This window comes from Ailuropoda melanoleuca, chromosome 2 (assembly GCF_002007445.2).
Source record: "Ailuropoda melanoleuca isolate Jingjing chromosome 2, ASM200744v2, whole genome shotgun sequence".
In the NCBI taxonomy this organism is placed as follows: domain Eukaryota; kingdom Metazoa; phylum Chordata; class Mammalia; order Carnivora; family Ursidae; genus Ailuropoda; species Ailuropoda melanoleuca.
The window spans coordinates 141,381,188-141,408,910 of record NC_048219.1 but is presented as its reverse complement, the minus strand read 5'-3'; the positions used below and the strand labels follow the sequence as shown (position 1 = coordinate 141,408,910).

Sequence of the window (27,723 nt, the reverse complement as noted above, 5' to 3'; positions counted from 1 at the left end):
ACGGTGGCTGAGATTTTGGGAAACTTGTCACTTTTCAAATAGAAAATGGTAAGAGATGTAAAAATTTTAATTGACTATATTAGATTTCCAATGTCTATGTTTAAAATGAATTCATATTTTAAAAATTGAGATATAACTGATATGTAACATTGTGTAAGTTTAAGGTGTACAACGTGTTGATTCTATATATTTACATATGACAATATGATCACCACCATCCTGTTTGCTAACACCCCTATCAAGTCACATGACACCATTAGACTCATGTACATATAAGTGACGAGTGTAATCCCACACTGTCGTCACTTGGTGTTACCACCTATTTTAGTCCCATTATTCAGTCCCAGAGAAGAAACAGAGAATGTGCCAGACAAGTTGTATGGAACTTTTCCCCTTAAGTACAAAAGGACTTTGGCTTTGTCTAAGTTTAACCTCTAGGGTCACCGTTATAAATTTTAGATATTTTCTGAGGATGGGGGGGTAATGCCTGCTTATAACAGTCCCAGAAGAACTATGCTACACAGTAGTTTAAACTTTACTGAAGCAGAGATTTGAGTAAGTGACTGCAAGGCTGGTGAGCTGGTCACCTAGCATGGTAACCACCCAGCACCCACATTTCAATGTGGCTTTCTCATTCTCTGCTCATAGGCAATAACTCTTGAGAACTGATTTAAAAAATCATTTCCTACTAGACAATAATTTCTCAAGTCACTCAATGACTAATGCTGGTCATAGAAGTAAAAAGTTTAGGAAACTAACGGGTCTTAGGCAGAAAACAGATGTTTTGGTAAATTAAGAGAATGTACTGTCAGACCCAGGGTGTTCATTTCTATGATGAAAACCAGTTTCACTGCCAACTCTGACATTTCTTGCTGTATTATAAACCCAGAAATGCCGAGGTCTCCCACTCTACTGCACCCATGTTTCGTGGACCTTACTAGGGTTACTTGAGTGTCCAGGATGACTCTGTAGAACATTCATATTTTTGACGATGAGAAAGATACTGATTTGTTCTTTATTTCCCAACCATGAACATTACTTGTAAGAAGAACAGAATCAGAAAAAAATGCAGAGAATGAAGTTCGATATTACATTGTGATGTTAACCTCATTCTAACAACAAAAATGGAAGGGTCAGGAAACATTCTCCATGCCAGCCACAGAATGCACTGATCTCTAGGCTTCAGTTTCTGAAGAAGCAATAATCTAGTCCCCACCTCTGTTAGAGGTGACTTTAAAAGGAAGGATATATTTGTTCTTCATGTGTAGTAAAGATCTTACAGATCGTTCCTTAGATGCCATAGTCTCTAATGTACCAGAATCTTTCTTTTCAATCAATATGCACTTTACAGAAGATGCTGTTTCTTGCACTAGGCAATCACACATTCTGGGCAAATAGTAATCAGAGGGGAAAGACCAGTTATATTTTCCCTGATTCCAGGTTCTGGAAAGTTGGTTTAGTTGGGCTTATGTATGTCTCCTAGAAGCAAGGACTCCCTTTCTAATGGGTCCATTGAGGGTTTCCTGTCTCAAGAAAAGCTTTTCTCACATTCTTCTCACTCAGACATCTTTAACCATTCCCCAATGCTTACTTAGCTTTGCGCTTGAGACCCTGTAGGATCTGTAGTCAAATTCTTAGGCCTTACTTTCCTCCTCCCACTTATATATATGATAATCTGGCAGAAGCAGACCACTTCATCCTCCTTGCCCATTTCTAGGTCAGTACTAACGCGGTCCTTCCACACGGCAGGCTTTGTACCCAGTCTCTTGTTACTAGCCTTTGGCTTCCTGCAGGCCACTTCAAAGCCTATTTGCCTGGTCCCCTCAGCTAGTCCCCTCCTGAACCACTGACCACATTCTGCCTTATGTTTAAGTTATTTGCACATCCCTCTCTGTCCTTTAGCAGGTTATAAACTTCCTGAGGACAGGAGGGGGTTTTTTGTTGTTGTTGGTTTTTTGGGTTTTTTTTTTTTTTGTTCACCTTGCCTAGCCCAAAGGACCCAGCTTTGTGTCTGCCCACCAGGATACTCAACAACTATTGAACTGAAAATGACTACTTTTTGGAGTCAGAGATCCTGGCTTTTATACAGACTACTCCCCAAGTAATTTGCTACATGAAAACAAACCTGATAATCTGTTTATAAAATGAGAAGCTGGAATAAGGAGATAAAATAAGAAGTAAAACAGTGGCAAAATACTTTTCAGAGGTATATAATAATAATGATGACTTTACCTTGAGTATATTGCAAAGGAGATGGAACTGGGCTTTGAACTATCACTAAGTATTTGAGATAAATCTTTGAACTTCTTTTAGTGATAAATGTTCATCTACGGGCTCAGTGTACTTAAAATAGTAGCCTATTATTCTGAGACAGCAACACAGGATTTTATTTTTTAAGTTGAATACGTGCTGTTCCAAAGTCATGTACAAGATGGTAACTGAAATGGAGAACAATATCGTAACTCTGAACATGTAGTTCAGTGGTGAAATGCATCTCATTCATCCGCAAATCTCTGAGTCTTAATCAAGAGGTCTGGTTCACTGTAAGGCAGTATGATGAGTTGAATGTTTCCCCCCTGAAAAAGATGTTGAATTTGTAACCCTCAATACCTCAGAACGTGATCTTATTTGGAAATAGGGTCTTTGCAGATGTAGTTAAGAAGAGGTCATTCGTGTGAGCTCTAATCCAGTATGAGTGGTATCATTTCTGAAAAGGGGAAATTTGGACACAAAGGCAGATGTACGGAGGGCAGGCTACGTGAAGAGGCAGGGCAAACGCCATGAGAACATGAAGGCAGAGACCAAATGAAGCATCTACAGAACGAGGAACGCCAAGGGTTGCCGGCAAGCCACGGGAAGCTGGGAGAGTGGCACGAACAGATTCTCCCCCGCAGCGGCTGTCTGAAGGAGCCAACCCTGTTGTCACCTTGATCCTGGACTTCTGGCCTCCAGCACTCTCAGACAATACGTCTCTATTGTTTAAGCCCCCCATGTGGCGGTCCTTTGTTATGGCAGCCCTAGCAGACAAGCACAGGTGGTGGTGTTCAGTGACAGCCTGGGGCAGCCTAAGAATCCACAACCACAGACAGAACCATTTTACTCTCAGCTGGAACAAGCGAGACAGCTTCAAATCCTTATGGCAACAGATAGGATTTAAATGATAACCAAATGGATGTCTACGGAAGGCTATTCCTAAATGCATGAACAAGTCTGCGCCATCTACAAAGGACAGCCAGAACTGGAGTGGGCAGAGGAGGGTCAGAAGGATTGCTCCCTGAATTGGCCACGTGGGAATCTCTCTAATGTTAATACACATAACTCCCCTCTGAAACTGTGTAGCTACACACACTGAGAATGAATTCAGGATTTTTTTATTTTTTTTTTACAGTGCTCTGCATGGATTTAATGGACATATAAAACGGTTCTCAGGGTTTACCTGTTGCTTCATTTAAAGCTGGCTCAAGGCGTATTGTTTCTAGAAAGTGCTCTAAAATTTTTTCAGGTGTTCCTGACATCACAGTATACCTGGATAAGAAATAAAAACATCATTAGTTTTTCCAAAAGTGGGCAAATCATTAATGAATAACTTTTTACATATCTAAGGTTTTTGTGTTTTCTATTGTATTTGGTTTTCATGTATTCGTGTTTGGAGTCCCAGAGAACCATAATGACTTAACTTAGGGCCCATATTCTCCTTACGGTAAGAGAGACCATGTACCTTGCAAAAGCCACACAGGAAGGCAATGAAGAAAAGCCCCATAAATTGAAGTAGTTACTAAAACATTATTCTTTTTTCCCTACATGGAACTAAAGAAAACTTGGAGAGTGGCTCTCACAAGCTGGGAACTGAGAAACTTCAGCCTTGCTCCAAGGGGAATGGAAAGGAACATGTAAATCACAGGGCAGTTCAGGTCAGGAAGGGGGAGATGGTGAGGGGAAGTGACAGTAAACTAGGTTATCCATATATGGGTTATTTGTAGCAAAATCTCAGTCCCACATTGGATTCCCCTGCCTATTTCTGGAATGCTCTGTCTTTCCCAACTGTACACTGGTATGTGCTTTGGAAACACAGCTAAGAATAAAACAAGGGAAAGGAAAACAAAACCCTAAACACCAATGAGCAAACAAACTCCAGTAGCATCTGAATAGGAAATAAATCAACGATAGAAAATCTAGACTTTATTTTACTGTCAAATATCTATAATTTTGGGGGTGGGGGTGTCAGTTATTATTTCAAAAGATCCATCCATGGGTTTCATCAATCCACAGGACAAGATTTATGTTTTAAACTGAATGTGGGTTATTTCAAAGTCATATTAAAGATGGCAACAAAACAGTGAATGAAAACTACAAGCAAAATACATTAAGATGATCTGAGTGACCCTATTCTAAAACTCAGACTTTGCTTTTTTACTCAGGATTTCACTTAGAGCAAATGACGGGAAGAAAAACAATAATGAAAATAAAACTCTCTTATGTTCAGAAAGCAGTGGTTCAGCTCCAGGAGAACCCAGGTTTCTTTGTCTCCTTGCCAACACCCTTTCCTTGCCTGTTTGAGACCTTGCAGGAAGTATGTTGAGATCCCAAGATTAATTCTCAAGGTCTTTACCTCCCGCCTGAAGGAGTATAGAAGAGGCAATCCAACATATAACCCTGTGCCCGAGAAAACACAGACTGAGCAGAGCGAGCCTGGGACTGAACGAGGTAGCAAATGCAGGCTCCCTGAAAGGTAAGGTGACCATTAGTCAAAACTATTCTGTGTGTGCATGCGAGTGTGTGTGTGCACTGAGGACCAGAAAGAAGCTGAAGAGTTACATCTTTGAGGAAACCTGGCTTTGGAGCCTAGAGGAGGAAAGGGGGAATAGAATAATAAATAATCGATTTTAATCTCAAAAGTATCACTCCTTTCTCCAAATAAATAAGGCAAAAGACAAGGGTTTTTCCTCTTGTCTTTTCAAGGAAAGGATAGGGTATATCTATAATGACTTTGAACACATACATGGAGAAAATTGCTGAGTTCCTTCAATAATTCCTGAAATACATGATTCTCAGGTCTTGCTCACCAGACGAGCTGCAAGATGAGTAGCATCTGACTCCGTAAATAAGGAACTGGGTTGGAGAGGGCATCAGCATCTGTGGAGTGTTTACTGAACCCCAAACAGCTAAGTGGGCACTGAACAGTGTCATCGTGCTTATTCCTGCTAGTTAAATATGATCTTCACTCTGCAGATGGGGAAGCTGCTCGGCAAGGGGAGGCAGCAGACCTGTGGTCACAGAGTTACTAAGGGCAGATCTCTGCTGTGAGCTGGGCTGGCTTTGGAGCACAAGTGTGCCTCTCGTGCTGTTGCTCCGTCTGGGTGCCAGGATGCTCGGGGCTGAGGCTATGTCTAGGTGCCTGGAGCTCATTCTGAACGGGAACTTGTTTGTTTCTGAAAACAAGTTTTATTTAAATAAGAGTATCAATACATTAGATCAAACACCAGTTACCGGGACTTGCCAGGGCACCCGGCAGCTGTTGGTAGTGGGCTGTAGCTCTAAAGCTGGCTACAGAACGGATAATCAGTTTGAAATGTGCTCCCTCATCAGAAGTTTAACTCTGCCAGGTTGGCGTCACGTTCTGGGGTTCCTGGTTTGGACATCCCTTAGCTAGAGCATTATGTCTGGTCAAAAAGAATAAAGACATGGGGGGTAAGCCCAGATAGGAAACTATCACTTCATTAGAGAGAGGCAACGTCTCTAACTCTGTCCGCCGTGTCTATCACAGACGCCAGGGAATCTTGTTTTTTGCTACCAACGGCTCCCTCTAGTGGTATAGCCGGGGGCTGCCTTAGCCTGCTTCCCAGCTCCACAGAGGGCAGAGCAGGCGTGGACATTCTTTTAGGGCAGGGAACTCTCAAGAGGCAGGGCCAAGGAGCTTCTGGCCAGACGTAGCCATCTGTGATCTTGCAGCCCTGGGCTTGGCTGAAACATCATGTTATTGCTTTTGTCAGGCTGGACACTGCCAGACGACCTCTGCTTGACCTCTGTTTAAATGGAGGGACTTGAATACCAGACAGCATGGCTCTCTTCAGTTTATTGCATGAAGGATCTACTCTAGTCCAAGTTAAGGGGAACCCCAATTGGTTACATTTTCCAAGCTGTGGGCTTTTAAGCTTGTGACAGAAAATCTTTTCCAAATGCCAAGTCTGGAAGTGAGGACACTTCTATCAGCACTTAGAATATCAATAATAAAACACGTGGAGAGAGGAGAGCCTAAAAGAGACTATCTTTCTGCAAACAGGATGGAGCTCAGCAACTGGGTGGTTGATAGTCTAAGGAAAAAGCAACACAGTAACTAAAACAGGAATAGTCACTTCAAAATCTCTACTTCCTCCTAAAATCACATAACCACAGAGCAGAAGATATCCAAATTGGTAAATGTTTGAGAGCTTCAGATAGTTTATTCATCATGAGAAACACTGTCCTGCTATTGATGTTTTAATATCACTCTCAGAGTTGAGTGGCTTGGGCAGTCAGGCAGTTTTGGAAGTTTAAAATGTGTACATAAAAAACTGTTCTGGATTTCTCAGGGGAAAAGTGAATCAGAAAAATAACATTACTATCAGCACCAATGTGGTGACCCCCTTTGAGCTCAAAAAGGATGACTTCTGAAAAGACAGAGGCCCTAAAAGTTCCTAAGTTTTAAGTCCATCCATAGACATCATTGTTGGCATATTATCAAAGTTATCCAGAACAACAGGCCAAAATTCACTTATGTGGTGCCCCCTTTTAACTCTGGTCTGGCTTCAGAAAGCCCAACATGGTAAACGACCCCTTGGGAGAATGGCTTTTTCGACTTCAGAGAACTGATCTTGCCTAGTGCATTATTTTGTGCTGACTGATATTTCTTAAATGGTTTGCTGTGAACATGCACACGTTTTTGAATTATATAAGAAATCTGGATTGGTCCACAGAACACAAAAAAGGAGATATAACGGAAATCAGATCCAGGCCTAAAATAAATTGAATACATGGGCTTCTCCTCTTCTGTTCCCTTTAGTTTGATTTCATAAAAAAAAAAAATCTATATTTGGAAGGTGCTCTGAATGGACTATGTCGTAACAAGCAAACGCTTTTGATCATTCCCCCGTGGTATGAAGAGGTGAAGGAAGTGGGCCTCCAGGGGCTTCTTGGTCAAATGTTTCAAGGTTAAGGAGAATTTTCAAGGCTTCCTTTTTCCGGGAGCAAAATTTCCTGAGACATCTGGGCACTATTAAGGAATGCAGATCACCACCCAAAAATGGTCTAGATATATTTAAGCACACTAAGGAAAATCAATGGGGAGGGGCCTAACCTTCACATAAAAAATGTTTTCATTCTCATCCCCTGTGGGCTGAAAGGATGACTGCTGAAAACATTTGTGTAAGAATATTTTTAACAATGATAGTAGTAAAAAATTAAAAAATAATAAAGAATTCTGGATGGCAATTTATAGGTTTGTAAGTGAAAGGGTAGTTTTTTTATATAGTCTGTTTTGAGATATATTGGTCTGCAAAGTTTAGGTGATAGTGTTGAGGATACAGTACTTACAAACTATATTTGGCTACAGTAAGCTTTATGACCGAAGGCACAAAAGCACTGGGTAGTCAAGCCGGACCTGATGCCAGCTCTATCATTATAAGCTTTGTAATCTTGGGCAAGTAACTTGCTTCTCTGAGCCTAAGTTTTCCCCATCTGTTAAAAGGGGTTTGTTGTAAGGATTACATAGAACAGGCAAAATACATTATGGCTATTCAATAATATTCTATTTTTTCCCCACCTTCTTTGAAAATATGTTGATTTATCCAGATGAAAATGTCTGAGCTTTGGGCTTTTTCAGTCTAAACAGTAAAAATTCATCAGTTACTGTGAGTAGCCTGATTAAAGGGAACACCCCATTTTTGTTGCAAACAAAGGAAAATTACTGGGAGGCATTCTTTTTCAACATATTATTTGGTGACACTTCTTTAGCTACAGAATTGGTGTTTTTATTATTCCAAGATTGAAGATTAATCTTTACTTTAAAAACAAGATTCTGCAATCTTCTACAATTTCTTAAAGCTACATTTCCTTTTTCTCCTGTATTCCTATTCGAGTGTTGGTACGTTTGATGGGGAAAACAGCCTCATGCGAGAAGTTGCAACAAAAGATGGAACTGAACACAGACATCTGAAAAAGGTTCAAGTTAGACAGGGAACCTGAGATGTGGGAAGCAAATCTCTTTTTGATGTTAGCAGGACTGAGTATGGATAAGGTCACATGGATGCTTCTGGACTGTCTTATACTTGAAGTCTGGGTTTCTGGCAAAGATGCTCATTTGGGTAAGATGAAAACACTTCTCGGGAAATCCTACACGTGAAATTCAAATCCCAAAGGTTCTCATCGCCTCGGGGCCTACCTATCCTTTGCACTGCCTGGCATTCCTATTTCCATTGTTCTCCCCGTCTTCAGTTCCAAAGTCAGTACAGCCGAACACCGCAGACAGAGAGCGTCTGTGGAGTAGGGGACCAGTCTCCTCTGAATTACTCCAGGCAGCACCACGCTCCACGCAGTGCCAGAAATGGATACATTATACTCCACAAGATGTGTGATTAGTCAATAGAGAGAAAAAAGTCACACACACTGCCGTCTTCCACAAAAAAGGAGAGCATGCTATTGTAGAAATGATGATACCATGTGAAAAGGTTAATCATAGTCTGGCAATTGCAGTGTTGGATGCAAACCTACTTTTGCTGAGGCTGTGAGTTTCCTTGATTAGAAGCCCTGTTCCCTGCTGGGACCTTCTCCAGCACCAAGACATCTTGGTCATGTTCTTTAAGTCTGACTGTATTCGCCTCAACGTCCTGTAAATACAAATTACACCACATACAGATGCTGCTGTTTTCTCAGACAATGAAAAAAATTTCAAATGCTTCAGAAACTCATTTGGTGCTTGTGATGCTAATTGTTGCATCTACAAATTAAGTCATTTTGAAAGTCAGGGCTGGAATGGTCAGAGAGAGGACCAGATGAGGTTTGAGGCATGTGGTTTTAAAACTCTGCTGTTATCCCAGATTCAGAAAAACAGCCGAGGAGAGAGGAGTGTGGTTGTGCTCTGAGAAACCTTTCAGAGAGGGTGGCATAGAGGGAAGACAGGGGAGCAAGTCACTTATCCCTATAGAAATATGTGGCAGGTTTTGCATTCTGACTTTCTTCTGAGGGTGTGTCATTTTCACAGGTGTGCACCTTTTCTCTCTCATCAAAAGGCTCTATTTTTTTTAAAAAATCTGTTTGAAATGTATTAAAAACATTTTTCGGTTATTTTGGCTAATTTTATAAACTGTATCAATAATGATCCTAATCTGATTCTTTCAAAGAATTATTTTTGGCTGAGTGGAAATCTTGTATGTGTAAACTTCAAAGAATTATGAAAGTTTACTTCTAAATTTCAATGTCATTTCAACAGTTAAATTAAAAATCTTAATGTGCTTTTTCTCATCATTTGCTCCCCATTTTAAAAGACATCAGTTAAGAACCATGTCAAATTCCATGAGGCATTTTTCTCTATATTATTCGATGGTATAATTTTAAATTTAACTTTATTTGCATTAAGAGAATGCATTCCTAAGACAAACTCTGTTGGCAGAAAATTTTCTGCCAAAGGCAAATGCTTAAGGCCATGTACGAGTAGGTGTCCATACATAAGGAATGGAGAATGACATTGTAAACCATCATGAAGTAATGCCAAATGTACCAGAAAGCACGGAAACTGCATTTAGACTTCAGGGTAGGGCAGAGAAAGATGTGAAGGCTGGGAGAGGCAGAGAGGGAGAAGAGCAAAGTGACCCTAGAGGGAACTCAAGCTGGGGTGGGATGGACTGCGGGATGGGACATTGTCATCATCCCCAGCAGGCCACGATCAAAGCTAGGTCGTTCCTCCCAAGGGACCAGGGGCTGCGTGTGTGTGTGTGTGTGTGTGTGTGTGTGTGTGTGTGTAGGGAGTGAGGAAGGGACCATCTCTTCTCAACATCACCGTGCTCACAAATACTTTAACAAGCTTAGATTAGGCCCATTGGCAGAGACAATTCTAAGTGCAATTTTATGTCTCCATCACCCCAATTATTCTTCACCCACCTGCTGAAGTCTGAAATTCCTTTAGTATGAATCAGTTTGACATAAAGCACTTGAAATGAAAATGCTTGGTTGTAGTAACCATGACTGATGTTAATTCCCGCTAAAATGTAATCACTCAATAAATTAGGAGAGGGTGTGATGATATGGGAAAGGTTCAAATTTGGGAAGAGACAAGAGGTGGAGACTAGGAAGGTCTAGGATGGAGAAAGAGCTGGAAAGTGAGGTGGGAAAGGACACAAAATGGCAAACTTAGAATTGCCAAAAAGAAATGTCTCAGACTTTGACATTTGGCCAAGGCAATTCCTATTTTTCTTTAATTCTCATGGGCCCGTAGGGGTGGTGTACAATTATCTGGTCCAGCACACACGCCACATTTGCAGCTTTACTGAATACCCCTTTTGGATCCCAGAATGCACACCAGCACAGTGACCATACCAGGTCTGTAACCAAGGCTCTTTGTTCCTAGAGCATTCAGTTGTTGCAGTACTGCTCAATGAACACCACACTCCAATCTTTGTTTGTCTGGCAAAAGGAAAAAGGAGATGCCCCTCAGCCACACGTTGGACTCACCCTCAGGATCCGGTTGAAGTCCTCCTTGTCTACTCTTAAGAAGTGGCAGTTGTCTTCTCTCAGGACGATAGAAGCAGCTCTTGGGGCATCATTCACTAGTGCTAACTTGCCAAAGTCATCCCCCTCATGCAGAGTACAGACCACACCCTGGAGGGAGCAGAACATTCTGATGAAGAGGGTCCCTGAATCTGAGCAACACCCATTCACCTCACACCACAAGATCCCCTTACCCCCACACACTGTATGTATAAATGGGCTGCACCCAGGGACGCCAAGGAGAATTATATAATTATATTACGTTTTATTTTTTTTTCATTGAGTAATATGGGTTATGGCCTAACTTAAGTGTATACATTTTATGTATTTATTTTAAATGTATACATCTCTAAAGAGATGAGCCCCAGAAAGTTCAATTTTACTGAGTATAATTTAGATAATCTATGATTAGAGATGCTATAATATCTTTTCTACATTGAGTAACAATGTTGTTGCAAGTTTAATTGTAGCACTGCATTGTTAATACTTAGAGCCACACTAGTAAATGGAGCATAATAAAGTTTCAAAAAGAAAAAGATATATATACCTTGCCATAAATGACTACATTCACTGATCCTTTTAGAATAATGTACCAGGAGGTGCCTTCTTCCCCCTGGTTAAACACTAGATACAAAAAAGATGAAAAGACTTATGACAAGAATAGAAGCACATCAATATAAATTACAGCTTATCAAATCATCATTTTTAAGTCCCCAGAATTATGCATTTATTCCAGAAGGAAAAAAAATTACTGGCAAATACTAACTGATTCAGATGGAATAGTATCTCCTTTTCTATAGAATGTGAAAGGAACAGAAATACCGTGCTATTTGCTATGCTCTAAAAGATATGAATTTACTAGAGATCAATGCATCAGCAATCCATTTCTTAAAGCAATAAATAACTTCCCCCCACAATTCATCAAAACTTATTATGCTATAGAAAATAGTTTTTAAAAGTAATCTGACCACCAGTGTGAAGTTTGAAAACATGCAAATCATCATTACATATTGTTTATGGATATATAGCTACATATTATTTAAAAATGGGTTGCAATGACACCCACTACATATAGGGTAGGAGTTACCTTGGGGAGGGAAGAAAAGAATGACATAAGAAGGAACAAGGGGTCTTCAATTGTATCTATAATTTCATTCTTTAGAAAATATGAAAAAAATGGTATAATGTAAGTGTTTGATGAAGATGAAAAAGGTGCTTGTAACACTCTCTCTTCTTTTTAAAGATCTTATTTATTTAAGAGAGAGCAAGCAGGGGGAGGGGCAAAGGGACAGGGAGAGGGAAAATCTCAAGCATACTCTGTGCTGAGTGTGGAGTCCGATGCAGGGCTCGATCTTACAACCCTGAGATCATGACCTGAGCCAAAACCAAGAGTCAGACACACGACCAACTGAGCCACCCAGATACCATACTTAAACATTTTATTTTTAATAAAATGAAAACAAGCAGGAGTTTGAATGAAAAAAATAAATGAGAAATTATAAGTCATCAGAGATGATAAAAATAATAAATACTAAAGTGAACCTTTAAAATGCAAAGAAAAAACATTCTTAACAAAAGAAACATACATGTTAAGGAATACTACTTTTGGTGACTAAACGTAAAACATTTTGAAACGTAATTTTTATAACTTTTTGCTTTTATGATTCATGTTCCTGCTTATTTGACTAACATGGTCTGAAGAAAGGGCAAGGTTTTCCAAAGAATATCTCTTGAAAACTTGACAGGTGACCATTTTAAAACGTGCCCTATGTTTCACTATGTTTAAAAAGTGTCAGTTTAAATGGAGAGAACATTTTTCTTTATTGCAGAATTTCTGAGAACCTTAGTGTGCTGATGTGTCTTCTGATTTTCCATGGGAGATTAGAGACTTGAGAAGACCACGAACCATGTTTGTTAAGAGTGATTTTGTAGAACTTGGAGAAAATGATGGCCTAAAGATTTTGTTCACATTTAGTAATATCAAATTTCAATCTCTTGCTTCAGAATACCAGCACAAAACTAAGGAACTTGGATTCTGGAGAGATAATGATACACTAGCATTGCATTAGCATCTGGGGCAAAGAAATTCTCTTAGGTTTGGAGCTGATTGTGGAAGTGAGAGAAGAAAAAGCAAGCAGGGTCGTTTATCGCTCTAACTAGGGATCTTGAGTGACAGACTTGTTCTCCGAAAACCAAACTGAAGTGAAGTCATTGTGAAAAGGTCCTGCATAGGGTCCTTCCCAGATGAAGTCACTGCATCCCCCCGCCCCTTTAAACACTGCTTTGAATCAGCAGGGAGCAAGCAGGGACTCAGGCCGGCAAGAGGTACCAAGCTAGTACTGGAAAACCAGCGTGCAGCAGCGGAAAGGACGCATGCTGAGAATAAACGCTGGTCCCCAAGAAACCAAACCGCCACATGACATTCTGCTAAGTCTGACCTGGGGCCAAAAAAGGAAAACATTTGCAGTCAGGTTCCCAGGGCCTGTGCTCGAGAGAGGCTCGCCAGACACAATGTTCCATTGCGTTTACTTACACACAGTTCCTCCTTTGGCATGAGACTCAAAAATGAGAACACCTGCTAACTCCCGTTTCACCTAGAAGAAAAAGAGAAAGAATTCAGAAAGGGCAGGCTTGGGGGGTGGGGCGGGACTTGTTCTCCTTCCAAGCAGCGCTGACCGTGCCCTTCTGCCCGCACAGCCATTCTCCACTTTGCCGGCTGCTACTCTCATCTAGAATCACTTTCACGAAATTTGCCACCAGATTCTTAAGGCTCTGACAAAAGCTATTTTGTAGGCTAACTCATACAAGACAATCTCCCCAGAAGCCATTTAAAACATGGCTTCAGCGGCGCCTGGGTGGCACAGCGGTTGGGCGTCTGCCTTCGGCTCAGGGCGTGATCCCGGTGTTATGGGATCGAGCCCCACCATCAGGCTCCTCTGCTGGGAGCCTGCTTCTTCCTCTCCACTCCCTCTGCTTGTGTTCCCTCTCTCGCTGGCTCTCTCTATCTCTGTCGAATAAATAAATAAAATCTTTAAAAAAAAAAAAAAACATGGCTTCACGTGTCAGAACCAGCCAGTTTCTCTGCCAGTTGCCCGTCTTGGGTGGGAAGGTGGAAGGAGGGCACCTACAATATCATAGGACTCTGCTGCTATGAGAGGCTCTTTCTTACATAACACATAATGCATCACTACCCATGTGTTGGAAAAGTCAATGTCTCCAAGGTGAATAATTAAGCCTAAATGTATGAGCAGATTTATATTCCTACCTAGCTAATTATTTTAAAATTCTAAATTATGGTCCAAATTTTGGCTCTATCTTCCTAAGAACGAAGTGACCTGAGAATTTCCCATAATGCCTGGGTACCTGGGGTTTGTGCTAGAAGAGAAGACTCCCCACAGTCCTCTCAATTCCACCAAGCTGGGCAAGTCACAGCAGGAGTATGCTGGGAACCTGGAGCACAGGTAGGGAAAAGGGGTCTCCCCTCACTTCCCTCTACAGCATGAGCTCATGACGCCTACATGGGCAGGGGCAGCCCAGCTGAGGTGTCCAGGCACTAGACCTATCCCCACCCCAATGGACAGAGTGAGGACGATAAGGGCAATGGTGTGCGAGGAAGGGCAGCTGGGCTAGACCACACCCCTGACTATCCTATGTAGGTAGATAAGCAAGCTTCCAGACCCCCAGAAGTGCAGCAGGAGAGGAATGGGAAGGCAGCTCCATCTGAGTTGAAGGGGGAAGTGTTTGGAGTCCTTTGCTTGGAGCTGTGGCAAAGCAATTTCCTCACTGTTCTCAGGAGACCTGACCCCGCCCCCCGCCAAAGGACCTCAGGCACTGCAACCAAGTGATGGCATGACGCCATCTAGTGAGCTGGGAATGAAAGGCCGATTAGGCATGGAGATACTACTGAGGGGCCTTAGACATTGATCTGTGAATACTGAAACAACTTCTATTTACTATTCTTACTGAATTATTAGCATATAGGAGACTTGTGTTACCTGGAAATTACATTCCTGTATTCCTTCTATGGGAGGAAGTGTTTCTGTCCCTGCTCAGAGGCCAAATTTCTGTCCACTGCCTTCCTCAATAACCTAATCACATAAACATTCAGAGTCAGATATAGCGATGCAGCCATTTTTCATGAGTGGGTACTGCTACTGGGCTCTAACAATCTGAAGCAATGTTCTCTCAAACCTTCTGCTTCCTTCTCAATAGGGCAGCAAACCTGGGCAAAGCTGGCCCTCTGGGCCAAGACAGGCCATCTTGACGTCTCTCTTTCTTCCTTCTGGCTCTAAATTTCATGGAAGGGTCTCAGAGCTCTTCTTAAGGCCTAGTTCTCTTGTCAAACCAAGATTCAGGTTTGGAAGGATGAAGTACATTCTCAGTCCTACTCACTCACACTGCTTCAGCGTTTAGGGCACATGGACAACACCGTCATAATACTTGATCCCATTTTGGGATTGTTCTTGGGTATAACTTCCTTAGCATCTCGTGAGAGAGAGTAGGGGTGATTTATGCGGTAGAATTCAGGCATTCCTTCACCATCACTCCCATACCATAATACTCTCCTCCACTGCTAACAGTGCCTTTACCACCCCACCTCCCCGACATGCTCAACTAGGAGACAACCTACCGTGGTAGAAAGATGGGATAAGGCCTTAATGTGAATGAGCTCTTCATAGATAATCTCTAGGTCATCCACAGTCCTCTGGCCAGGTCTACAAAGAAAAAAAGTAAAAAGAAAACAATGAGAAAAAAGTCATCGCAAAAGCTTGAAATATAGAAATGGATTCAGGGATCAGTAATGTGTTCAGGGGATTTCTTAGGAGAAATCTCTGTAAAAAGATATTGACAGAGGGAATGATCATGCCTTAAAATCCTTAAAGGGATTTTTGAAATGAATGTTTTCCTTGATGGAAGGATGTGCACACATACCCTTCCCTTCCCATCTGAGGGAGGAACAACTCCACTCACGTTATAGTTGGCTAACTTAGCTCTCACTTTGTGATGATTGCTCTAAAAAATTGCTTTTCATTACCATCTGAATCAATAACTACAAAACTTGTCTTTTAACACAACTAGGAACAATTGATTTCATCAACTGAGTGATTGATCCAAATTCCCTGGGATCCCGTGTGATGCCTTAGCCTAACAGAATAATGCTCTTTTCACTATTGTTTTGGGTTATGTAATATGCTTCTAGCACAGGGCTCAAATAGAGGGTTAATATAGACTCAACATCTTCTCACTTGTCCCTGAGGAAGTGAGGGCATGAGATGAGCAGAAGGCAAATAGTCGTGTCTGAGATTAGTAAGAAAGGGAGAGAAGGAAGGTATACACTCTCATTTCCCAAAATCTGTTCCATGGATCCATCCACGAGATGTCAATCACTGTTGTATCTACAGTTTTTTTCTATAAATTATTATAAAACTAATATATAATAACCTGCCCCTAAGGACAGGATCTGAGGGTGTTATGGACATCTTGGCATGGGAGGACTGAGTGGATTCCTAATCATCTTTTGTGTCTGTGATTATCCTGGACTCACTAATAGTGTTTAATTATACACCAATGATAACTGATATGATTGGTCAGTAATTTGGGGCTTTTACTGCTGTTTGCAATATAAGAAGACCTGGCAAATATGTTTTTGAAACTTAAAAACAAACAAATGGGTTATTAATTCTCAAAGTGCTATGTGGATGGACAGGCAGCATTTACTCTTAGCTAATTGGTGCAGTCATATATGTTACCTATTAAATAACTATCAGTCTATTTTATGTATTTTGTCCTAAAACTTCAACAATTTATGACATTCCTCAATGTTACTGTATGTTAAACCTTTAAACCTTAATGAGCTACTGATGGTGCTTCATCCTTAATTATGTTACATTTTATGAAGTGTTGCTTGTTCAAATAAAGTTGGGGGTGTTGGTGTACTGAAAAGAGGACTGGATTTTGAATCTGAAGATCAAGTTTTAAGCTCAGTGCAACCACTCACCAGCCATGTGACATTAGAGTCAATCTCATCTGTAAATTGGGGACAATACTTTTCTGAGAGAAGTGTGAGAGCTAAAGAAATAGTGAATGTGAAGGTACCTGCGTATTTATTTAAGTGGGAAAAAAAAACCCCCAAAAACCCCAGCAAAGTGATATTCAAAGCCCTTGCTTAAGGAGTTAAACTTACAGATAAAGTATGAAATTTGGGTCAGCAAATGACATCTGAAACTCTGTGAGTTATTGGATAAGTAGTCTGAGCAATCAAAACTGAATTGTAAATATTCTAAAACAAGTGACTGGATTAAAGGATTTTGCAACCATGTTATATACATAATACGAGGGACTTGGCAGACCAAGTGTGGCTGACTGGAGGAAGAAAGCTCTTTGCATACCCTCCACATCACCTTCTCAAGGGCAGATTTGATGTGAACAAAAGAATGTCATCTTTCTTTTATTGCATCAACAGAGGATATGTTTCCTAATCCTGACTATTCCAAGGGACAGGTATTAAATCCCTGATCCAGGGGGACGCCAGGCAGCTTCACCTCCTGTGAAGGGTCACCACTTAAGGACACCACTGTGCACCAATCTGGTGCTTATGGATGGAACTCAGGAAGTGGCCTTGGGGGCTCTAAGGGAGCCAGGCCTTCTTAGTAAGGGGCCTCATCTACTACTTGACTTAGACCTGGGGATTTTGAAACCGGGACCTTGGGGTTCTAAAGGTCAATTGAGTCACCTCAGTCCATCTACCACAGTAGAGGCAGCTACTGTGAAAGTCTCAGGTAGGCATAATAGGATTACGGCTCTTCAGCACGAGGAGCAGCCCTGCTGTTCCTGCTACTTGACATCAGCTGCAAATAGCCGGGACCCTCCTAGAAGCTTGGCTAAAAGGGAAAACAGTTGCCAAGTCTCATTCTCACCTCCATGGGGAGGAAGAAAACTCAGCTGGGAAAAGAAAAGTTTGGAATTTACCTCTAAAATCTTGACAGATTCAAAGTTGGACTTTTGGGAGCAGAGCTCCGAGTTTAGGAGGAGTGTTGATAATATTATTGATGTGAACTCCATACCGATCAACGCTTGCAGATTAAAAAAAAAAGCGCTGCCTTTAGAATCTATAAATCTCATATTAGAACTGATTAGGTATGCCAACTATACTTCAATAAAAAATAAAATGAAAATGGTTCTATTTCGTCCAAGAGTTAAAACCTATGATGAAGAATGCGTCAGATCCACAAAGCAGCGTTTGACACAGTGGTTCAAGGCTGCCTTTGAGCCATTCTGGGTCATCTTAGGACCTGCACCAGAGTGTGGGAGAAGAGAGGTGAAGATGGTAAAGAATTTAAAGAATTTCTGCAATTTCTTCAACTCCCTGCTGCTCCACACCGCTGAGCACCGCCTGGAGCTCCCTTTGCCCCCTTGCTGCTGCCCTCCACCCTTCTGGCTCTCTCCTGCTTCCCTCCTGGCTCTCCCCTGCTTTCCTAAGTATTTCTTTTCGTGCCTTCTCTGGTCTGTTGTTCTTTTGTTCACTTCCTGAGTTGTGCTAAGCCCCAAGGTTCTGCTGTCAGCTCTGTGCTTGGTGTGTTCTACCTTTTCTCCCTGGGAAAAAAACCCAACTTTCATCTATGTAATGCTGAGACCTAAATCTTTATCTCCAAACAGATGCTGTTCCTGAGCTCCAAGAGCTTCCTGGCCATCTCCTCCCAAAGAAGCCACAGGTACCACGAGCTCAGTCAGTCCAGAAAGGCTCCCTCATCATTCCACAAGGCTCCGTAAAGGCAGATCTCAATCTACTTTTCTGGACTCCTCTGTCTCCCCTCTCTTCACCCCTCACCTCATGGCTCTGACTCTGCTCCAGCCACACCAGACACCTCTGCATTCCTCCAACATGTGAGGCTTTTTCGTGCCTCCAAGACTTTCCACATGCTCCTCTCTTTGCTATATTTTATTCTGCTGCAAGCCCAACTCAGAAGTCAGCTCTCCTAGCTAAAATTGGTTCTCTAACCCTTATTCTTCCATGACACATGGTCCTGCTGCTGTGTTAATTACAACATACTGTCAAGAATGCTTAAATATCCATAACTCTCATTTGCTCTTTCAAGAGAAGCAGCATCTGGTCATGCAAAGGGCATTGGATTGGAAGCAAAAACTGGACTGGAGACCTAAATCAGGAACTTCCTAGGTATGGGATTTCTGTATGCCTTGTTTCTGCATCTGTAAAACGGGAATAATAAACAGGGTTGTCATAAAGATCAAATGAGTTAACATACACAAAGTATCAATACATTGGAAATCTAGCACAAGTGCAGGATGGCATTATTACCAGCTCATTGGATGAATGAACACACATGTTCCTATAATTCATGCTGAATTCAGGGTCTGCCCAAGGAAAAAGGCAGCACTATTGTGGACCAGTTCTTGTTCTGTGGCCTGAGGAAAATGGGGGCTTGTGCTCTGCTGTCCTTCCTAATGAAGGTCAAGTCAGATGAGGTGCCCATGACACAGTTCACTTTTGATATAGCACATGTTTGTGTCGTGGCAGATAGTTCATAATGGAGAGGGACACAGGATGAGAATACTGAACCTTACTTCTTACTCCAAATCCCGTAAAATGACAGGAAAGACATATTTTCTGCAGGGTTACAGATTTTATTCATCCAGTTGTGAGGAGGAAATTACCATGTTAGACCAGCAGAAGTCACTCAGTCTGGGGCGCCTGGGTGGTACAGCGGTTAAGCGTCTGCCTTCGGCTCAGGGCGTGATCCCGGCGTTACGGGATCGAGCCCCACGTCAGGCTCTTCTGCTATGAGCCTGCTTCTTCCTCTCCCACTCCCCCTGCTTGTGTTCCCTCTCTCACTGGCTGTCTCTATCTCTGTTGAATAAATAAATAAAATCTTTAAAAAAAAAAAAAAAAAAAGAAGTCACTCAGTCTAACTAAATCAAGATCAGTGGCAGCCTGGAGCGAGATGACCATCGAAGACAAGCAGCACTTGTGGGGCTCAGCCCTTTTTGGCCATATTTTTATCTGCCATGCTAGTGGTCTGATGGGAAAGGTATTTTAAAATCCAAAACAGCACTGAAAACAAACATGCATCACCCTCACCACAAACCACAAACCAGTACTACGGGCAGAGACCAGAGAGTTTTAGGAATTCTTGGGTGACAGAAAGCAGAGAGGAATAAAATGTCTGAGAAATGACTGGAAGCCGCCGCAGCTCTATCCTCACAGAAAACTACCACAGGAGGAAGACAACAGACAAGACAAAGGCAGGAGAGGGTCATAGCGGTTCACAAAAAGACGACTTCTCTCAGGTCAGGGGCAGTCGCTCCTCTTTTCCACGCCCCACACTGAGTAGGAGGCAGTGGCAGAGTTTCCTGCCAGGCTCAAACTTGAGACCTGCTCTTGAAGACAGATGCCCAGGCACAGATGAGGAAAAGGAGTAGCAGCTCTCTCAAGTGGCAAATACCCACAAAGGGTTCATTCCTGGGAAATCCTCCTTAGTCTGGCAGCTAATGGGAGGAAGGGGGTGGCTTCAGCCGGCTTGCTCCCCCACGTGCCTCTCATAAAGCAAAGCCTGCCGGGAACCATGGCCTCTGCTGCTTTCAGGAGCGGCTCTGTTGGGGATGCAGACCACACCTGCTCAGAAATCTACATGGTGGCTTAGTCTACCCCCTGGTCCTCTATTCACCGATAACCACTACAGAGAAGCAGACACTTCCACGGGAACTTGCTGGGTGCTGTGGAGAAACCCATGGCAGCTATTTGAAACAGAATGGAACAAAGCCTAAAAACAGTTTAGTCTCTGAGTCCTAAATAACATTCAAAATGAAAAGGAAAAAAGGAAAAAAGGAAAAAAAGAAAGAAAGAAAGAAAGAAAGAAAAGAAAAGAAAAGAAAAGAAAAGAAAAGAAAAGAAAAGAAAANAGAAAGAAAGAAAGAAAGAAAGAAAGAAAGAAAGAAAGAAAAGAAAAAAGAAAAGAAAAGAAAAGAAAAGAAAAGAAAAGAAAAGAAAAGAAAAGAAAAGAAAAGAAAAGAAAAGAAAAGAAAAGACACAACCCTGTGGTCTAACGTGGTCAGTGTAATCACAGGGGAAGCCACTGTCATTTGGCCATCCACCCAGGTAGCAGTGAACTTTTCGGTCCTGTTTACAACAAATGTTTTAATGAGGTGACAGAAGTCAGGACTGCAAGGTGTGAGTGGACTTACTCTANACAACCCTGTGGTCTAATGTGGTCAGTGTAATCACAGGGGAAGCCACTGTCATTTGGCCATCCACCCAGGTAGCAGTGAACTTTTCAGTCCTGTTTACAACAAATGTTTTAATGAGGTGACAGAAGTCAGGACTGCAAGGTGTGAGTGGACTTACTCTAAAAAATGAGTATATTCCCAGTCAGCAAAGCCACAAAAGCATTTGTGAGAGGTTTGCCGCAAGCAAACTCACTGATGTTCCTGGGGCCTCAACCTATCGTTAGGACTGAAAGTTGAGGGAAGTCCAGGGAGGAGGTCAGCTGGAGCAGAAGTGGCCAACCTCTGCTCACCAAAGTGAATCACAATAGTAGCCCCTCTCCCGCCCCAGGTGGATCTCCATGTTCCTGGCAGCAACAACGGAGAGCCAGCCCAGCCTCTCCCAAGGCCGCCAGCTCAGAGCTGCTGTGCCATCTAGTGTCTCAGAAAAGACTCACCTCTCTACTCTGGATCTTGATCTGCAACCCTCCCCAGCACCCCCCCCCCACCAAAGGGCACCTGATAACAACTACAAGTGAGCCTTCCCCACCACAATCACTGAACAAAGTCACATTTTAAAAGCAGGTTTCTCAGGGCAAACAGTGGCATTAAGCACGTCTCATGCTTTGGTCTTTACGGGGGTGACAGGGAAAAAAATGGAGAAGAGATCCTGCAAATCAGACCCCAGCCTGTTCAAACAGTAATGAAAGGGTCCCAAGGACTGAAGGCAATTTGGCTTTCAAGAGTCAAGGGAACACTGTGCCCCCAAGCAGGAGGAGGGAACTCCCATGCACCTTCACAGAGTAACCTATGAGGCTGGGGAAGTGAATTGACTCTCTGGCTGCTCTGAGTGGCAGCCGGTGAATGTACCTGGTCTTTACTTGTCCTTCTCCAGATGTCACAGGGAGAGATATTAGGCATCCCTGCTTCTTTACAAATCTGCGTGGTGCCACATTGATGTGGATTTGTCGGATCCTGCTGTGGAAAGGCCTAGTTTCTGCAGGGGATGCATTCTGGCAGCAATGTCTAGTTACAGACAAGATAATAAACGGGGATGGATGGAGAAGCAGTTTATACATTAAAGGATGGGAGGGCTCAGGTGATATTGGAAGCTGCTGGTAAATACAGTTTTATCAAGGAATTTATCAAGGTCAGAGACGGAGCTCCTCAGTTATTGGAACGTGGATAAAATGAGGGATTCGTCTGGACACCAAGCAGCACATTGGCGTGGCCAGTGGTAAAATATGCGGGTGAGAAAGTAAATAACCCAGTTCTTCTAGACCTGTTGTCTAGTAGACCTCTTCCCTGGTGCGGGGGAAAATACACAGAAAAGTCAATGCTATAAAGATCTAGTTATTCACCGTAGTGCTTCAAATAAAGGAAATGCTTTATAATTTTTTTTCTGAGGGGTGGGGTGGGAACACTATTTTTCTTGCAACACTCCACCTCATCGCACCTGACTGTCCAGCTTGTAGGTCATCTCTCCAACTTGGATCATTTCCCNTCTCAAACTTGGATCACTTCCCAACACTCTTAAGATCTCGAGGTCTTACCTCTTCCACTTCCCTTAAAGGAAGTTTGGTGTCATTTCCCACCCTCTTGTCTAATAAACCAACAAAACATGCTTCTTTTCTTCCCCTCCCAGGACCCGCACTTCTTAAGAATTAGATCTTCAGTGTTAGAGCCATTCCAGGAACCTGCTGACTGGACATTTAAAGTACCCTGCCCCGCTCGGTCTGCTCACTTCCCCACCACACCACCACCCCTTCGCCTTATCTTTAACCCAGAAAGAACATTTTAAGTTTACTTCAGATGAGATTAGGCATTTTTTAGTTCTGGTAGCAATGCCTGGGTACATGGGGATTCTTTCCTTCTTTGTGAGGTTAGAAATGAATACAGTCTACCACTGCAGTCAAGAGCCGATGTTTTATGCATATTTCTGAGAAATGAAGTCATCCTCATCAGAATGGGGTAAGTTTCCATAATGAAAGCCCCTGAGTGCTAAATGTGCTAAATGTTTTTAGGACCATGGAATTTAAGGTTTTTCACGTTTAGAAACTGAATATGTCCCCCTCCAAAAAAGAAAATGAATATGCCTAACATTCTTCTAGCAAAAGTGGTTACTAATGGACACGCTAGTAGTTTAATATTAAACCTCTGAAAAGGTGCAAGTAGAAATATTTTCCTTTAAAACACCTAAGCAGCAAGTTGAGAAAAACAAATCTGGATGGCATCAGATAGGATAGCTACTTGCTTGCCTTTGTGTATGACATAGATATATATATATATATCAGATAGAAAATGCAAATGTTTTTTGAGGAGGTGCTGTGTAGATGCATTATTACTTTTTCCTTGCAAAGATTGATTCTTAATTAATCAGAGACACATGGATTATCCATATTTCTTTGGATCTCACTCCTCATTCAGTAAACACACTAGAGAGGATGAAGTTGAAGCAAACTAATAGAGGAAAGAATATTCTCCATGGGGGAAAAAAATGGAATGAAACTGGATTTGGAGTAAGCAGACATGTGGACTCCGTACCTAGTTCAGCCACACACACTTCTGTGTGATGTCAAGGATGGCACCTGACATCAACTAAGCTCAATTTCTTCACATGTAAATGGTGGATAATAACGTAAGTCCTGCTCATTTCATAGAGTTATTTTGAGGTTCAAGGATGGGAGGTATGTAAGGTCACTATATAAACTATATAGTGTGATTCATATGTTAATTATTAAGTTTTGTTTGTAATCCTGGCTAGTGAGTTGATGTGAATATTTTTCTAAGTAGATGATAACACTTGCATTCCTTTCAGGTCTATAAGGTAATAATGAGTAAGATGAGATTAGTCTGTAATAATTATTTTTAAATTAAGTACCCATGACATCTTTCCTCATCAATGCTCTGAGAATAAACCCAGGAGGCCATTTTGAATTCTTTTTTGGCCTTAGAAAGGTGATCCACCACAGTAACAGAACACAGATCTGGAGCCAGACAGACCTGCACCAAATCCTGAGTCCAACACAGGCAGGTGATTTAATCTATGCCTGTTTCCTCACCCATAAAATGGGGATGATATGAATAACTACCTCACAGTTCTATTGGAAATATTGAGTGAGATCATTGTTGAGTGCAGTCCCTAGCATATGTGCTCAATAAATGCTGGCTGTGATTAAATACAATTGCATTTCCTTTTCTGTTTATAATCTGCTTGTGAAGTTGAGAGAGGGTAAGCAGGTATTATTAAACTCACTTAAGAGTTTAAAAGATTTGTAATCTGGAGCTGTTGGGTACTTATTGGTAATTTGGTAAGACTAGAATTCAGGGTTCTGGAGCTCAGTCTTACCTTCACTTTATTTAGCAAGTCTCTTGGGTCAGATGCATGTATCTCAAATGCTCTCATTAAATTCTCAAAATAGAATTAATTTTTAACCTCCAAGAACTCAATATCTGGCATCATGTCTTTAGTCTCAGCATTCTCCATAGATAACAGAGAAACCTACCTCCTGAAAAGCTGACCATCCACACCTCCCTTTAAGGCTCTTCAATGGTGCCCCAAATGGCTATAAAAGAATATGCAGTGCACACAGAGTGCATAGCAGACCCCCCTCAATCTGACCTGGCCCTAACTCTCCAGTCACATTTACTAGCACTCTTGGTCTGGGCATTCACTCAGTGTGAAACAGTTTATTGTTCCCTGCTGGAACTTTCCTGACATCTTTCTGGCCTCAGTCCCACGCCTGCACTCCTGTCAGGCTAGGAGTTCTTTCTTTGTTCTGGGAAAAAGAGCACTAAAGTATTATTTTTTTGCTGCTGTTAAGAAAGGGCTTGAGAATGAACCTAACATCCAACAAGGACTAACTGAATGTATTAGGGACATTCAGAGGGTTGACCACTATGCACCTATTAAAAATCCTATCCTTGAAGAATATTTAAGATTAAGGGAGAATACCACAATATATTATTAAGGGCAAGAAGTTAGGAATTGGAAAATAACCAGAGGGACATGCACCAAAATGTTGGTAATTATCTCTGGGAGATGCGATAGCAGGTGTTATTTATTTTTCTTTAACTCTTTTCAGTAGTTTCCAAATTTTCTACAATGAACACATTGACTTTAACAATAAAAAGTCGTTAAAATCTTGAGGTAATCATATAATGAACCTTACACTGTAAATGGGCAGCTACATCCGTCTTCCCCTCTCCCAAATCTGAATCTCAGTGGCAGTAATCCAGTGGTTAGCTGCTTGGGCACGTAAACATGAGGGTTAAGTAGTAAATTGCCTTCATAGGGGAGAGGCAACACATCCAAATCCAAGAAATGGCCCACTTAATGCAATCATTTCTTCTGGTAAATTCTACAAGCTTTCACTTAGCACAGCAATCTTTCCAATAAAAAGCCCCCCAACGCCCCCCCCATAAAGGCAAAGTTTGTCATGCAGTCATGCAGTGAAAGAAAAGATTCACAGTGAATTTCTTATTTCATAAAGATTAGGATCTTTAAGTCATGTTTCGCTTTTCATCTGATTTGCATTTGAGGATGAATTTCATAACTTTGAACATTTCTTGGGATAACCCAACAGAAATCAAAACCTTAGGCACCACTGGCTTTAGGCTTCTTAATCTGGGCCCCCCTGAGGAAGCAAATTTCCCTATAATTATCTGGATTTCAAATTTCACACCCTCAAAAACAGTTTGGACAGATAAAGACCCTATTAAAAGAGGCTCTACTAATTTAGAGAAAATTCACAGCCTCTCAAGTGCCCTCTAGAGCAAGTGTGTGGAACAGCAGGTGGGGGGCAGTCTTGATGCAGCCAGCTGACCAGATTAACACCCCCTCTCCCACCGTGTATTTTCTCAAATCACTTAATCATTTAAATTGTTTCCTTTTAAACTTATGCCTTATAGCATATGTTAGAAAATACTAATTCATCACATGAAATAAATGAACTCAACTTTCTGAGTTTCTGGCTCATTTGGAAGATTCCAGAATCTGCCAAGAAGTCTCTTTGTGTGTGTATGTGTGTGTATATTCATATATCATATCTTTTTACACATATTTTACATATTTATATATTATTTCTTTATTTTACACATATATATTTCCTCCTGCCTCCCTTCTGCTCAGGCCAACTAACTTACCCTTTCTAAAGTAGTTAAGCTTCTAGCCTTTTAGGGAATTTCAGAATTGCAGCTTACCTAGAACTAGATTTGGCAAATGGCATCTACTTCATTTCCCTCCACCTTTAGGCTGGATTCAGATAGACCATGCTAAATAGTGGGGCATCATATCTCACTTCTCTTGGAAGAAGAGGTTAGGGGCATGTACATACGACCAGAGCCTTCTTTGTGTCCTTGAAGCCTCTTTTTATCCAGCGGGCCCCGAGCTTATAACATCCTACTTACCTGGTCACTGTACATCTTTTTGCTCATGACCCCTATCCAAAGTCTCTGCTCAAAGGTAAGCAGAGGGAACATTTCTACTGGCAAGGGCTCCACCGTATCTACTTGCTGCAGGGTAACCTCTTGTTTTTAGACTTATAAACAAAGCAAAATCAAAACAATTAGCTCCAAGAGCTCATTTGAGTTTTGATGGCTGCGAGCTATGACAACAGCACCGTCAAACTGTCACTGTTCTATAGTACTTGCCCCCCAGTGCCATCCAGGTCTGCACCTGTGAAACCAGGATGGGCATTGTGAGTCACTCTGCCTGCCACCACATAAAAGCTAATTTCACATTCAGAATGTATGTTTTTTTTTTTCAATACCAATAGCAACAAGAGTATGCCAAAAAATTTCCCCTGAAGCTCTATTCTGTTTTTTAAACTACAGAACATTCTTTCATAGTTTGACAGTTAAAATGCTGCAGTTAATGTAATAAACAGAGAATTTTTCTAAGTAGCCTGTCAAAACAAGTGACACTTTTTTTTTTTTTTGCTAGCGAGTCTCAGATTCAGAACAATGGGAAGTACCTTTCAAAGCAACATCTTCATTATACAATCAAATTCTCAAAGTAATCTTCTCATCAAAGAATATTGTGTTATTTCTTTCCCAGTAATTATCAGAGTTCTGCAGCCTCTCTGGCAGTGGTGACTATTATAAAATGCAGCTGCGCTGAGTTAAAAAAATTGGGGGGTCCTGCCCCGGTCAATATGGAGCCAATGCATCTCATGCCTCCACATTTGCTAATGACTTGGCTGTCTGGGCAGTAAAAAGTCAACATTTCCATGCCCTCAAGTTTCCAGGAGCAAAGTGTTCAGCTGGTCTCTTTAAGGATAGCAGTGATACGGGCAATTCTTGATCAATGAAGCATATTTTCTTTCCACTTAAATAAAATAAAGTAGAAACTCCAAAAGTTATTATCAGACTCCCCCCCACACCCCAAAAAAGTGTGTGTGTGTATGTGTGTGTGCGCACATATGTGTAGGGTTTGAAAGTCTGTTCCCCAAATTAGATTCCTTCTTTTTCACTTTCCTATCTCTTGGGGGCTGTCACTCCAACAGAAAGAAAAACAGTACTAAGTCAGAAGAACGACCAGTTTGATTCCAATTTTGTAGTTTCATAAAACCTGGAAAGATAGGAAAATCCCAAGGACACCCAAATGATGTGTCTTGGAATACTGGTGAAACCTGTACTTTCCAGTGATTGGAAAAATCCAACCTTTGCAACGTAGTTTTCTCTGAAGAATCAGTTCAGCGCTGCACGGAAGGGAAAAAGCACAAGTACAGGCTCCTATTTCTAAGGTCACTCGTGAAACCAGCTCTC

The 27,723-nt window shown here is 41.7% G+C and overlaps 1 protein-coding gene across 9 annotated transcripts in view; it reads right to left on the bottom strand.

Annotated features, from left to right (window-relative positions):
* RAPGEF4 (Rap guanine nucleotide exchange factor 4) overlaps positions 1–27,723 on the bottom strand; it is a 285,737-nt gene that overhangs the window by 47,653 nt on the left and 210,361 nt on the right. For all 9 annotated transcript variants that reach the window (XM_019802960.2, XM_019802961.2, XM_034654748.1 and 6 more), the window contains 6 exons: positions 15,368–15,452; positions 13,271–13,331; positions 11,285–11,361; positions 10,702–10,848; positions 8,746–8,861; positions 3,437–3,525 (listed from right to left, as the gene is read on the bottom strand). In XM_019802960.2, the coding sequence (XP_019658519.2) occupies positions 3,437–3,525; positions 8,746–8,861; positions 10,702–10,848; positions 11,285–11,361; positions 13,271–13,331; positions 15,368–15,452 (575 nt within the window). The remainder of the gene's footprint in view (positions 1–3,436; positions 3,526–8,745; positions 8,862–10,701; positions 10,849–11,284; positions 11,362–13,270; positions 13,332–15,367; positions 15,453–27,723) is intronic.